The sequence below is a fragment of the Triturus cristatus genome, chromosome 4_1 (assembly GCF_964204655.1).
Source record: "Triturus cristatus chromosome 4_1, aTriCri1.1, whole genome shotgun sequence".
NCBI classification, from domain to species: Eukaryota; Metazoa; Chordata; class Amphibia; order Caudata; family Salamandridae; genus Triturus; species Triturus cristatus.
The window spans coordinates 1,248,504,352-1,248,518,405 of record NC_140585.1 but is presented as its reverse complement, the minus strand read 5'-3'; the positions used below and the strand labels follow the sequence as shown (position 1 = coordinate 1,248,518,405).

The 14,054-nt window shown below is 42.9% G+C and overlaps 1 protein-coding gene across 3 annotated transcripts in view; it reads left to right on the top strand.

The window, feature by feature from the left end:
* The window catches only part of LOC146856514 (cell division cycle-associated protein 7-like), a 32,002-nt gene extending 18,322 nt beyond the window's left edge, over positions 1–13,680 (top strand). For all 3 annotated transcript variants that reach the window (XM_085654677.1, XM_085654679.1, XM_085654678.1), the window contains 2 exons: positions 11,731–11,867; positions 13,216–13,680. In XM_085654677.1, coding sequence (XP_085510803.1) covers positions 11,731–11,765 — 35 coding nt within the window. In that variant the 3' untranslated portion in view covers positions 11,766–11,867; positions 13,216–13,680. The remainder of the gene's footprint in view (positions 1–11,730; positions 11,868–13,215) is intronic.
* Positions 13,681–14,054: the final 374 nt, after the last annotated feature.

The window sequence follows — 14,054 nt, the reverse complement described above, 5'->3', positions numbered from 1 at the left end:
CATTCACACCAATTGAAAGGTTTACTTATTGGCACTTACACCTCAGTCAATTTCCCAGTACTTTGCTCTAGTATGATACAACATAAAGCAAGTAGGTTAACAGGAGGCAGGCTTATTTGGGCACTGGGGACAGTTAACGCGCGCCTCCTGCCTCTTGCATTGCATCGAGCACACTTTACAATGCACTGGTCACTCCTTTTTGGGTGTTGCAGGAATTATATCAGCAGTGTCGCACCTGCTGCCTTGCCACGTCCTCGAACATATGAAGTGGAGGCTACTGCTTCTGTAGCAGTGAGACTTTTAATTGCAGACAAAGTCAAGGAAAGAAATGAGTCTTCCTGTGGTGGTCTGACAATAAACAACATGCGCATTGTGTTGCCATCTGGATCAGGTGAGTAAACAGTTTCTTACCAAGTGGATTTTATGACTCGCATTGTATGGCTGAAGAACCTGGTCGTTTTTGTCTCTTCCACCCATATACTTGTTGTAATCAAGTATACAGGTGGGGGGGGCGGCAGAGTGCTCTCATGAATTGTAGTGCGCACGTAGACGTCACGCCAATCTGAGAATTTGACTGCTAGTAGTTCATTGGAACGCAACGCAGTGCTCTGGGATTTCTGGAGCTTCTTTCAAACAAGCTCCTGCGGAAATCCTTTGTGGCAACAGCAAATTGTACCGCAGGCACCGTGCCAGCTTTGGAGAGTTCAGAGCTGCTCTACTCCTGTATAGAAATTATAACCTTTGTGAAGGAGTGGGTGGACACACTCCCATACAATCTTTCCTGTTACCCCCAGCATGTGAGGGCAACCTACAGGGTTTAGGGTTTTCCTTCTCTGTATACACACTCAAGCTGTACACATATCCAGTTGAGCTCTTACACAGCATGTACAGCTTGATGCCATAGCAAGCTTGTTTGCTCGGAATGTACTGCCTAAACAGCAGCTGCCCTTTATACAAGATCAAGGACTCCTCGATGGCTATATTCTTGCCAGGACTATAAACCTCTGGAAACCTGGTAGACCAATGTTCCACAACAGGCTGAATTTTGAACAACCTGTCATGGTCTGGATGGTCCCAAGGCAATGCAGCAGAATTGTCATTTAAATGCAGCATGCGCTGCTCTAGTAAACAATCTCTGCTCATGTATGGTGCAAAAAGGGGGGGTTTAACCAAACCATGCAAGTAGACCAGTAGGACAGCAAGGTTGGTTTATGCACTACCCCCACTTTGAGCGTGAGGCCCAAAAATATCTTCAGCTCCCCTAATGAAGTGGGAGTCCACTTTTGTGTCCTAGAATGAGGCACGAGAGTGCCTCCAAGCGCCCTCAAATTGTTCAGAAAACACATTCGTTTGCTGCATAATTTCATCAAGGAAGTCAACATCCAAAAAGATGGGCGTAGTCAATTGGCAAACAATTAGCCGTATCGACTTTACATCCATCATCTCCAGTGAGAGGCTGAATTTGGGGCTGATCTAAATTGGGAGGCTGCCAAGCGGGCTCGGTGTGTGCTTACCGCCACATATGCCTGCTCTCTGGGTAGGTTTAACCTGCTACTGGCCTCCCACTGCTTACTGTGCTTGCAAAAGGACAGCACGACTGACCTGGTCTCCTTCAGAATCGCTGGAAGATTAGTCATCGGTTGGAACTGCGGCGACAATCACTCCCAGATTCTGCTTCATTGTTCTCTCCCTCAAAAGCTGTCTCTGATCCTGCCTCAGAGCTGGACTCCAGAACCAGTTTTAGGGTCTGGGTAGCATCCATCCAATGATACACAATCTCTACTAGTGCCTATAAACCTTCCTTTGTAAAACACTATCCTACATACATGGCAGATGGGTTGTTTTCATGGTGTAGGTGGGTGTGTGATGTGTGCAACAGTCCGGAATGACCGTCACCTTGCCTTTCCAAAATCAGCAGGCTCTCCAAAAACATTGAGACACAAGACTACAGTAGTACTTCACCTTGCCACATTCCCATTGCAGCCTTTAGCGCTGGTGGCAGCCAGTGCGACAATCATTTTGGTGCCCCCCTTCCCATGATGTCCAATAAACATCTGTTATTCAGCGCCAAGATGCCTATGGGTGAATGTGTTTTACAAATTAACACTATGACCTCCTTGGATTCCCTCACTACCATCCAGCAAATGTGCCCCTCATCTCTCCATAGCCCCTCGCTCGCTTACATTTCATTTGTTTCAAAGCGTTTCTAATGCCTGGCTTTACTAATCCACTTAGTTATCCACATAATACAGATCTGTTCTTTCCAGCTTGCCCTCTGTGTTACTTTATGGCGTCCAACCGGCACTAGACAATAATCCGATATCTCTGTAGCAGGAACATAATCACAAGCATTCTGTTGACATTTTCTATTGCTGTTTGTGTGTTTATATAACATTTGGTGAGATCCCTTTCTACATATATAAACAAGTGATTAGTGTAGGTTTCCTTGGGGGCCAATAGCTGCCCCCAGGGAAATGGTTTGTGTGTATATTGTATCAACCAGTATACAAAAGGATACGGCGGCACTACTTGGTGAGTTTCAAAGTTTTTATTTAGCACTCAAGAGTGACTGTCGACTCATTTCGATCGCTCCCAGCAAACTTGTTCACAACAGTGTGCGCCATCTTGTGAGCAGTTAAATAACAATAGATAAACCTGGAAAACAGCTTGAAATTACATCACAGTATTTTCATATTTTCAAAACTAGTTGATATATGTGTAATAGAACCTTCAGCCTTGTATACAATATGATATAGTACATAAATCTTGTTAATTTAATCCCGTATGGAAATAAAATCCTCTGTATTGATTATCAAAAGACTCGCTAGATAGCACCTTTTCTAATTAACAAGACTGTAATAAATATCCACTATCTTAAAGTAGACCAAATGTTCAAACTCACTCTGCAAATTAGCTCTGTCTAACCATATTGAAATTTATCAAACAGCAAGTGCCTAGTGACTCTAAGTGATTACCCTGCTCACTTCCAAAAAGCGCAGCGCTATAAAAATAAATGTCATTAAATCCGAATATTCGAAAACGAGAACAGGTTGCACAACCATTCAATATAGCGAATGTAGGTCTCATTAAATAAAGGCTTAAATACCACATCATAGCCTGGTTTTAAATACCTGCATATGTGAGGTTAATTCTAAGCTTAATAGCAAGTTTCCAACAGGCAAATGGACAAAGCAACTCTTAATTTCACATCCCAATGTAATGCTGGATAAATAATCATAAATAATATATCTAGTGACCCCTAGAGCAGAACACAAGATGAATACGTAATATCCTCTAACAGACAGGTGTAAGGTTCTTCATCCATGTTAAAACCCATTGATTCTTTGCTGACTAATTCCAAAATTAATCAGGATTCAAGTTTGCGTAAATCTGTCACCTCCTTTTTCTCTTGGACTTGTCACACAACTGTTTCTTAGTTTTGAGGAGTTACTATGATGGTGGTAAGTGTCAGGCAATATGACAACTCAGGTCTTTGTTGTTAATTGCTCTGATATGTTGCAATATCGTCATATGTACTGGCAAAGTGGTACTTCCCACATGCATTTTCTCACAGGGACTATTGAGGACATGTACATCTGAGTTTGTTATGTCAAATTGCCTCTTAGCTTCCCTTTTTAAAGGGGGTCACTATCGTGGAGCAATTCTGACCGTTTTTCCAGGCCTTACATTTAGTGCATTTTCTGAAGCCTTCCTGTCTGGCTAACACCAAGTTATAAGTCTAGTACTTGTATTGTATTCGCTCCTAACTAGGTAATCTCTCATAGATTTTGGTTTCCTATTTATCATTGGTCTTTTAGGTATGCATTGGCTAGTGACTGGGGCTTCCCTTAATAGATGCCAATGTTTCTGCATAGCTTGTCGCACTTTCTGATATTCCTGATTTTATGAACCTATGCATGTGTGTGGTCCTCTTTAAGCTGGTTTTTGGAAGGGTTAAATATGGCTTTTTCTCTATCTATTCCGCGAGTCCTTTTACTTGCAGCATTTAATACTGCGTTGGAATACCCTTGTTGTTTAAATCCGAATAACATACCCTTTTCTGTTTTTTTCATATGCCACCTGTGCTACATGCCCTTTTGGCTCTATATAATTCCCCAAATGGAATACTCCTAATCCGAGGAGCGGGATGGAAGCTCTCTGCATGTACTATGGTGTTCCCTGCGGTGGGTTTCCTAAATATAGAGGTTTCCAGTCCTTCCAATCCAACAGGAATCTTTACATCTGGGAAGTCTACATGTACTGAGCTTATTTTAGCTGTACATTTAAGGTTGAGGTCCTTTTCATTAAGCTCCATCGCCAATTATTTAGCTCCCTTTCTCTGCCCTGCCACAGCACAAAGGCCATCTATGTACCTCCGCCACAAGATGGTATGTTGTAACCAATGTTCTATAGTATACCCAGAGCACCTGCTCCTCCCACCAGCCCATGTGTAAACAAGCATAACTGCAGACGAAGCAGGTGCCCATGGCTATCTCTCTGTTGCTGGTACAACTGGTTTGCAAAGATGTTTTTGGTGAGACACCACTCGATCATTTCTAGGAGCATATGATCTATAGCATACCCTGATGGTCTCATGCGTAATGAGTGTTGCACAGATCTTGCGCTATTCCTATGGTGTGTGCTTGTATACAATGTTGACACGTTTAGTCTTCAGAAGCATATTGGTATCACATTTGACATCACAAACATGTTTCAAAAAGTCAGGTATTCTTAATATGATAAAGTGCGAACTATCTAGTTTAACCCCTTGCATGCCCGCCCCTTTCCCCGCCCAGTGCCGCGCCTTCCATTAGCGGGCGGAGTTCATGACGAGCTGGACTCGTCATGGGCACAGCGCCACCGCAGCCCATGACGAGTCCAGCTCGTCATGGGCACTGAAGGGGTTAAGAAGTATCAGTTTATCTAGATTCGTTCTCAAAGGCTATTCTGGGCTGCAATTATTGGTCTACCTGGTGGTCTTTTTGTGAACTTTGGGTACCATATAAAGTAGGTTAATAGCCCTTTCCAAAAATCTAATCTGTCTGTAAAGTCTTCCTTGACTAAAATGTTATCTTCCATGTTTACAGGAATATAACAATCCCAGTCACTCAATAGTGCCATAGATTCATTCACATACATCGCATGGTCCCACAGTACTATATTGCCCCATTTATCTGAAGGTTTCATAATCACATTGTCCATATTCGATTTTCTCTATGGTTTGAAAAATCTTTCTCTGGTTAAATTGGTCCTGATTGCGTTTGGTGGTTTTAATATGTTGCAGTTCTGAGATTTTCTGAAAACTCCTCTAAATTGTCTCTTGCCATATCAGGAATGTATCTGTCTAAAGGGAGTAATGCCTCTCCTTCAATAGGGGGTTGTGGTCCAATATGAACTAAAAGATTTGTGTAGCTTATTCAGTAACCATTCCACCTTCTTGCAAGGACAGAAGATTTTCCAATACCCACGTCCGCTACTGATGGATCACTGATTCTTGATTCTGCTTAGGTCCTGTCTGCTCTTCCCATTGTAGAAGGAGATCGTTCTTTTAATGTGTGTACTTTAGTCAATTTTAGCTTCCTTATGAATTTATAAAGATCAATTCTGGTTCCAGAATAATCAGTTTTTATGGCAATAAGGAAGTCCTAATTCAAGAGCTTTTTTATATTCTTTTCAGTAAGCACAGCAGAGCTCAATTGTATAACTGTTTCGTCGTTCGTGTCTATTTGCTTTTCTCTGGATTCCGTGTGGTTTTCTCTGTAATTTCTTCTCGTGCTCAATCTTCGCCCCTGGCCACCCCTCCTTTGTTTACTCCTCTGGGTCTTCTCGCCCTCTCGTTGCTTTGAAATATTTGCGTTTGGTCCTCTTGTAAAAAAAAAAAAAAAAAAAAACTGAGCTCATCTGATATAGTGAACCTGGGTGTCACTCTCTCAACGTTGGATCTTCAGTTTCTATTCTAGATCCTGTATTAGAACTGAATTCACTGCCGGACTGGTCTTGATGTGATTTTATTTGTCTTGTACCCTCTGCCATCTCAATCAAAGCGTTTCGCAAATTTATGTATTTGCCCTCTCTGATAATCCAGGTGATCACTTAAAAAATAAATGTAGTCGCTTTTCTTTCTTTAATTCTTAACTTCTATTTATATAAATATTCTTTCCGCTCTCCTTTGAGTTTATTCTTTCTTGAGGGGCGTCCTTCTCTAGTAGTGTTCAGCTTTTTTTTTTTTTTTTTTGCACAGCCTCCTTTTATATTTCAGCATATTTAATAAAAGCAGAATCCTGCCCATCGAACTTTGTGCATGTGTTCAGCTCCCTCTTTGAGGAGATCTGGGTGAGGATTCTCATATGTTGGTGCGATCGTAATACGCAAGCCCCTAGGTACGACTTGCACATACTGCTCCAATGATGCTCTTTCTCACCAGCGTAATTTTTTTTAAATATTTCCAAAATATTCAAATGTATTCCTAAATCGTTGCAAATTGGAATTGCAGCATTTCCTTCGGTTCTATCAATTTCTGTGAACCGTTTCAGGGCTACCTGTTCTCTAGCAGCACACTCCTCTTCACTCCTACTTTGTTCAAATGTATTCACCTCGTCCAGCGCTACTAGTGTATGCAGTTCGCCTGCCGACGTCTACTGGAAGCGCTGACCAGGCTCCCACTTCTGCGAATTTGCCACTTACCTGGTAGAGGAGATCCCAAGCCTCGGGTGTCCTCAAACTCCTGCCTTAAGAATCCGCTCTCTTTGATGTTCAGGCAGTGTGATGCCAATACGCGGGGGTGCACGCCTGCCTTTTAACTACTTGTAGAACAGAGCAGCTTGCTGACATGCTTCCTGATCGTAGGTGGTGCCGTCCCGTAACAGCTTGCTGCCACACCTCTCAAATGTAGAGTTTGGATCAACTAGTATACAAAGGGATACAGTGGCACTCCTTGGTGAGTTTCAAAGTTTTTATTTAGCGCTCAGGAGTGAATGATATGTACATACAGAGAGAAGGTCCCTATCTGGCACTCACCCTCGGGATAGAAAAAAAATCTCAACTCTGCAGCAGTACCACACTCGAGTCTTTCAAGTTACTTGAAAGACTCCTAGTTCTTTCAGTTTCTTCATTTCAGAACTGAAGCATTTTCAATATGCTATGCAACAAAGTCCTAGTTGTTGCTTATTTATTTTTATGCGTCTAACAAGCACTGACTAAGCCAACAATACTGGCTTGTAGGTGTATTGTTGCTTGTTGTATTATACCTGAATGCCATGGCTAAAGTAGCAAAATACCAGTCTGGCAGAAAACTTAGCTAAGCACAGATTTTCAGCTTGTGTTAGCAACACCACTTTGAGACCCCCCAGCTTCTTTCATCACACGCAAAACCCTGATGCAGATTGAGGGGGAGGATGTGTGTGTGTTTGTCTCTCACCTGTGGCTGTCCTCTGCTCTGGTGGGGAAAACTGATGTCCGCCTCTCGACTGGCTGATGTCAAATAGGCGGGAGGGGGGTTAATAGAAGGTTGTATTTCTCGTTAAATGGGAAACCATGGCAAATTCACTGGAGGATTCCGGAGATATGATTTTTCAAAGAAAATAAATCCCTATTTTTCAGTAGTGCAATAAATATTTGTAATCTGAGTCATGGTGTAGGGTTGGCCACGACCAGTTGAATGGCTAGAAGGTCACTCTTGGGGGGGGGGGGGGGGGGGGGGCAATTCAATCGGGGGGCCAATCTGGTCCAGCCGAACAGTTGCCTCTTGGTTAAGTTGTCTCCAGTCCTATTCCAGGTCCTGTGGGAGAACCCACGAAGTCTATTTAGTGGTTCTGATGCAAGAGATGCAGCATGCTGAAAATGCTTAAGGAAGCTGTCTGGGGTCTTCTGCTAATCACAAACCGCATTAAGGAATTATCCCCGCATGGACGAAATAGCCTGTATCTCCAAGAACAGGGGAACTAATAAACAGTGAGGACGTCCTATCTATTGCCGGTCCTCGAACAGGTCTCATTTGCACCTGCTTTAGATTGAAAGAAAAGGGACAACATGCGGGCCACAGTTTAAATGCCAACAAAAAGATCACGACAAACGGACAACAGTAGCCGGGCCAATTGAACAGACCAGGAATAGTGTCCTATATCTTAGACAAGCCGTAGCAGAATTATACGAGCAAAAACGATTATATAACAGCGAAGAATGAAGGTGGAATACTAATTCCCAATACAAAAGAAGTACCGCCCAGTCATCTATAGTGGGTTGCGTTAATAAGGATAAAAGAAACATACTCAGCTGGAATTTAAAATCCAACACTGAATGAGAGAAAAACATCGATCACTGGTCTTGCTAAAGATAGCGGCACTAATTCAGCCCATCGAAACACATCGACGCATAGGACAAACACAATCCAAAGAAACGGATATCCACTTGTAGTGATAAATGGGTTTAGATCTCACAAATGTTTAATCCCCAGAGCTGTCTAAATTGGATGTGTAGCATATGACAAAGTGTAGTGTCTTTTTATGTTGCATTCTGTTATGCGGGTTCATAATAGGGTTATGTATTTTATTAGATCATTTGACTTGTTTATGAGCATGCAAGAATTGTAATTCCGTCTCATGCTCTTTTGTATGTATTTGCGAGTCACTACATGTTTTGTGATATTAGACTCCGTGTGTAGATTAGAGTGAAAATAGGGACCAATACAAACTGTTCTTAAATGTGATGAAATGTGATGAAACACATATCTTTTTATAAAATAAATGTAAATGGCTTTTTAATTTGACTGTGTGCAATGTGATTATCTTTAGACATCTAGATTGCATTAACATATGTGTTCAAGGGACTGCTAGTTGTTACTGTCTTCTGCTTCTGGCCACCCCTTTGTCCTTTAACACAGGGGTGGTGACTTTAGCATCAATGTGTCTGGTCCACAAAATGAATCCAGGTCCAATCCATCACTACAGTTTTGACTAGTCTCTTGTTTACAGTGAAATGTAACCGTTCCCTTTTAACTTGCAGCACCTTCCATGCTTGGTGACCATACTAGATAGACTCAAACTCCTGGGTCCAGCAGACTCTGGTTCAACTTTTGAGGGTCAGGACTCTTGTCTCCCAGGCTGCACCTTGATGTCCAGGGGTGATTAAGCTTCTTCGTACTGGGTTGTTAAGGTTGGAGGCTTCTCAGCTTTCATGGCCATGTGGCTGTATCAGCGAGCCAGCCGAGGGACTCTTGGGGTCACATTCTCTGTATGGCCCTCATGGGCAACTGTTCCACGAGCAGGGCACCACAGGCGCAGACTTTTCTTTTCTAGTCCAAGGTGGAGTCCAGGGGACAAAAGGGGGTGACGATGGACGGAGCATCAGAACCAATCAAACACTCACACCCAGTCAACAGATCTGGGTTTGATCCATCACCGTTCTTTAGCCCACTCTGCCACCCCAGTTCAGACATGGCCATATGTAAATTAGTCTGACCCTGTGCCTCATGGGAACAGTCCAGCCCGAACTGCCAAGCCATGCCTTCCCTGGACCGGAAACAAGCTTCCTAGGACCGGTTTCTGGCATTTCAGCCGTCTTCAGCCAGGCTTGCTTGAATCCAGTGGCAAAGTGAGCAAGGGACTCACGTCTGAGCATACCAGGGGACAGCAGGTCAGTCTGTACTTCGGTCCTTAGTGCAGATGTGGTCTGAGTGCCATTTTTATGCCCACAACTAGCTAAGAGGGATGTGACGATTAACAATACAATGGGCTACCTGGGTTCCTCCGACCTGATGTCAACTTCAATGTGAAGTGACATTTGGCTATCTGAGATTGCCCTATTCTGCCCAATCCAGAGGGGGGGGTTACACTCTAGCAGACCATGAGAAACAGTCACCAGAGGTGCCAGTCTCTACTAAAAGGAAGGCAGGCCCTTACATGTGACTATTTTTGCCCTTCAAAAGCATCTTTCCCTTTGACGCTCGCTTTTTGAGCTCACATTTCCTCTAGCCATCCTGCCGAGATGTCGTGCCTTCTTCTGCAGGTCCTTTGTTTGTCTTGAGTCTCTCACGTCTCCCCGGGATGGGAAGTAGGCTCTCGGACAGTGGCTACTAGAGACCTAGGCAACTTAAATTTAGGCAATAGTTACATTAAATTCTTCTTTATGCACAGGTAAACTGAATTGTATGATCCTAATTTTTTTTTCCTTTTAATTGCTCCTTGACCTGGTGAGACGTGTAATGGGCCTTTTGGGAAATTTTGAATAAAATATATATAATCTACTTTTAGTAACAACATGTCTGGTTTAATGCAATGATTTGTTCAATAACTTGAAGTTCTTTGGTCCCATTTAAAAGTTTGCACTGTTAAGTTGTTGGAATGTAAATCCATACTTCAATGGGATTACTGGCCTTTCCACAGTGAAAACAATGCAGGGTTTTTGTCAGGACATGTAAAGTTATTACTACACATGTCCTTTTTAATCTAATGCACCTTTCCCTTAGGAGTCAGTAGGCCTGCCTTAGGTGTAACTTAACATTAATGAGATTTGTGCTTTGCCGTGGGTTTAAATGGCAAAGTAGAGTCAGCAGTTTAAAACTGCTCTGCCAGCTGGCATTGGAGGGTTGGGAGTAATGCTTTGCTACGTCACAATCGTGGTGACACTAAGTGCTGAAATCCAAAAGGGACACTTAACTTACAGGCCCTGTGGTACCATACACTAGGGGCTTATAAGTAAGTTAATTTGAGAATTGTGGGTAAACCAATAAGACGTACACATATTAATGATCAGAGCACTGGCACTAAGGCATGTCTGGCAGGACTGTGCACCTGCAGAGTCTCAAATCCAGCAGCATCAATTCAAAGGTTTGGGTTCGTCATGGTAAAAAGAGGCATTTCCTTACTCTACTTGTGTTTCGATGCACCGTATTGATGACTCTTGCACTGGTATGCAGACTAGTGCTAAATGCTTCCATGTTGAAATCTGGCTGTGTACCTAATTCCATTGGGTTTAGTTTGGCCTGTTTATATATTAGGGAGGCTTTAACTTTATAACTTCCAGCTAAAGGAGGTTCAAAATAGAGTTAGTTGTGAATGTAGTTGATTAGGGGCATGTATCCACTGTTAAGGGATGGCATGGTCTTGGAGGGCAGCAGGCAACTGTACATGTCATATCTCCATCCTCACATGTTGGATGTACATGTTAAGTACTTTAACAATAAGAGCTCAAATGGGTACAAATGAAGAAAAAATTGCATTGGGGGTGAGCTGGGAGGTATGAAATGGTCTTGAGTGAGTGGAAGGTTTTAGAGGTTAGTTTCTGAATTTCACCGCTGATTGAATAAGTCTGACATGCTGAGACATCCCCATCCTGGCAGGGAACTTACTTAACAGTGCTTGCACCACTAGACTTTAAATGTAGTGACAATCTAGACTTGTTTTTTCAAGTTCAGCGTACACCATGCAACAAACTTCAATTAAAGTGTATTTTGGGCTAGAGATTGAGCTAGTGTTAACTTTCAAGAAATGAAAGCTGTGCATGGGACGTAATTTGGTTTAAATGCTGCATAACACATTGGGAGGAGCAGAGTGATGGGTGTAAAGCATGTCATGAACTGCTTGTTCTGGTCTTTGATTTGCTCAACAGAATGTATTAATTGAATGCATATCACTTAAGTGGCTTAAGAATTGCCGCTTGTATTAAATGTGTAAAAATACAGTGTTAAAATCTGTCCTGCTTGTGGGGACTGATGAAGATATGCTTTTTATGCAGGATTGGCAGTGCCCACCCTGTCGTGGAATATGTAACTGCAGCTTTTGTCGCCAGCGTGATGGCCGCTGTGCCACAGGCATACTTTTCCCTCTGGCACGGTACCACGGCTTCAAGGATGTTCACTCCTACCTGAAGAGGTGAGATGAAATTTAGCTTAAGGTTTGGGTTACTGGAAAGGTAATGGGACCCTCCAGCATAACTTGCGAGCAAAGATTGACAACACCCCTCTTATCCTAAACTTTAAAGTATAGATGTGTATATTGTGACCTGACCCAGTACTGTGCCTCTGATAACAGATTTTGGTGCAGGGAGGACTGCAGCAAATAAAGCCCCTTGGCCTCCTGCACGGCTCCATGTTTTCCTCTACCAGTTAGAACGGTGAGGCCAATACATGACCACCTGGACTTGGTTGTCTTTTATTTATTCATTTGTAGAGCGCATGGTTACACCAACCAGTGTGTCCCTGCGCTACGACAGACTCTGAAAGATGCGACTGCAAGTTGCACAACCTGTCTTTTGAAAGCACCTGTACTCCCCATTGCTAAACATACCAAGAACCAGGTCCTTCTGCTTTCTTTTGCCAGTGCTTCATTGTTCTTTGATACCTCATTCTCCACCAATCCAGAGATTCAATTTCATGTAATATGGCAGCCTATATGAAAATCCCAATGTGTCTAGACTGGAAAACATCAGTGCACACTAATACCAACCAATGTTAGCTCATTCCTGTAGAAAAGTAGTGGGGCGATCAGATGGGCACTCCAGAATGCCCTTGGGCACAACCACAAAGCTCTCAGTTGTGGTCTGTTATAAACCGTGATTGTAACGTGCCATGATTAAGAGTTATGGAGTTGAGACTGAAGGTCGCGACGTTACTCACGCTGGCTGGCAGTATGTGAAAATAAATAAAACATAACAAATTAAATGGGGGGGGCTTACTGAATTCAGTCCTCTCTGGTCCGGCAGTTTGGCAGCAAGGGGGTCTCTGAGCCAAATCCCCAAACCAATCCAGATGCTGCTAACCAGCATGACCAGCACTAGGATAGGCTGGAGTAGGCTGACTCGCCACTCCTACAGGCTTTGGAGGCCTGTGCCTGCTCTCCACCCAGCCATTTTAGACCACTCTGGTGGAGAGGTATAAAGAGCGCACGTCCAGCTGGCTGTTGCAAGACAGCCGGCCAAAGTGACATGCTCACTTTAAATTTTTGGTGTGCACCACTCCTTTTCCCCCTGCTGCCAGTCTACAGTGCTGGCTCCAACCCAACACTTAGGTCGGGGCTGGCCGGCTGCAGCGAAAAATAAACTGTTTTATTTTTCATGTTTGCTGTGCTGGCAGGAGGGAGGACAATGCTCCTGCTCCCTTGTGGACTCACCGCTTCTTATCCCAACCCATGGTCCTATGATCCGGAAACGAGGGCAAGTCACAAAGGGTGGGGGACTGATAACTTTCTTTAACATTTTTTTTTTGTTTTCCTTCTGTTTCAGCTTACGGGATAAAGTAGATTCTGATTGAGGAAATTCCTGGATCTCCATCATACTTCATGACGCGAACTAACCTGCTACAGTGCGATTCAGGCCAACTCAACGAGATGATCCTTTTTCGATTTATACCATTTTTTTATGTTGGACTAAATTACTGAACTGGTCTTTGACAGAGGAGTGAAGTGCAAAACTTATTTTCTCTGCACAGAAAGTGAGGCCTTCCAGAAATCCATAGGATGGTGACTTCTTGTTGGAATCACAAATTGCAACACAAGCATTATGGCCTGACATTGCAGCATCTGAGAGATGTTGAATGTTGATAGTGAGTAGGGTTACTGCTGGGTACATGTTGGGACCAGCCTGTCTTAGACTAGACCAGCTTTTATAGCACTTTCAAGTTTTTAGTGTAACATTTTTAATGTCCAGTTTTTAGTGCTGCACATTGATAATAAAGATGTGTTGAATGTGCTTGATATTTCCTTGGACTGTTGATTAGTCAGTATACATTTTTTTTAATAGCCCACTTTCAATGGATATTTTCAATTGCTCTTTGTCTTGGTCAAAGTGGTAACCTGTTTAGTCCTTTTGCTGAGGACCCAAAAAATTAAGTACTAGATAACACATGTGGCGTAGACCAAACTGTCCAGGCTTGCCAATTTACTTGAATAATGATTTTAAAATTAGGATAGAGCTGGTTTAGCTTCCATATACAATTAAGAGTTAAACACACAGGGGTAACCCTATAACCCAAGGAACCTGGGCTTCATCAATATATAAGAACAATGGTTCCGTAGGGAAGGCAAATTATTTACAATTGGAATAAATCAATTAAAGAAAATTAA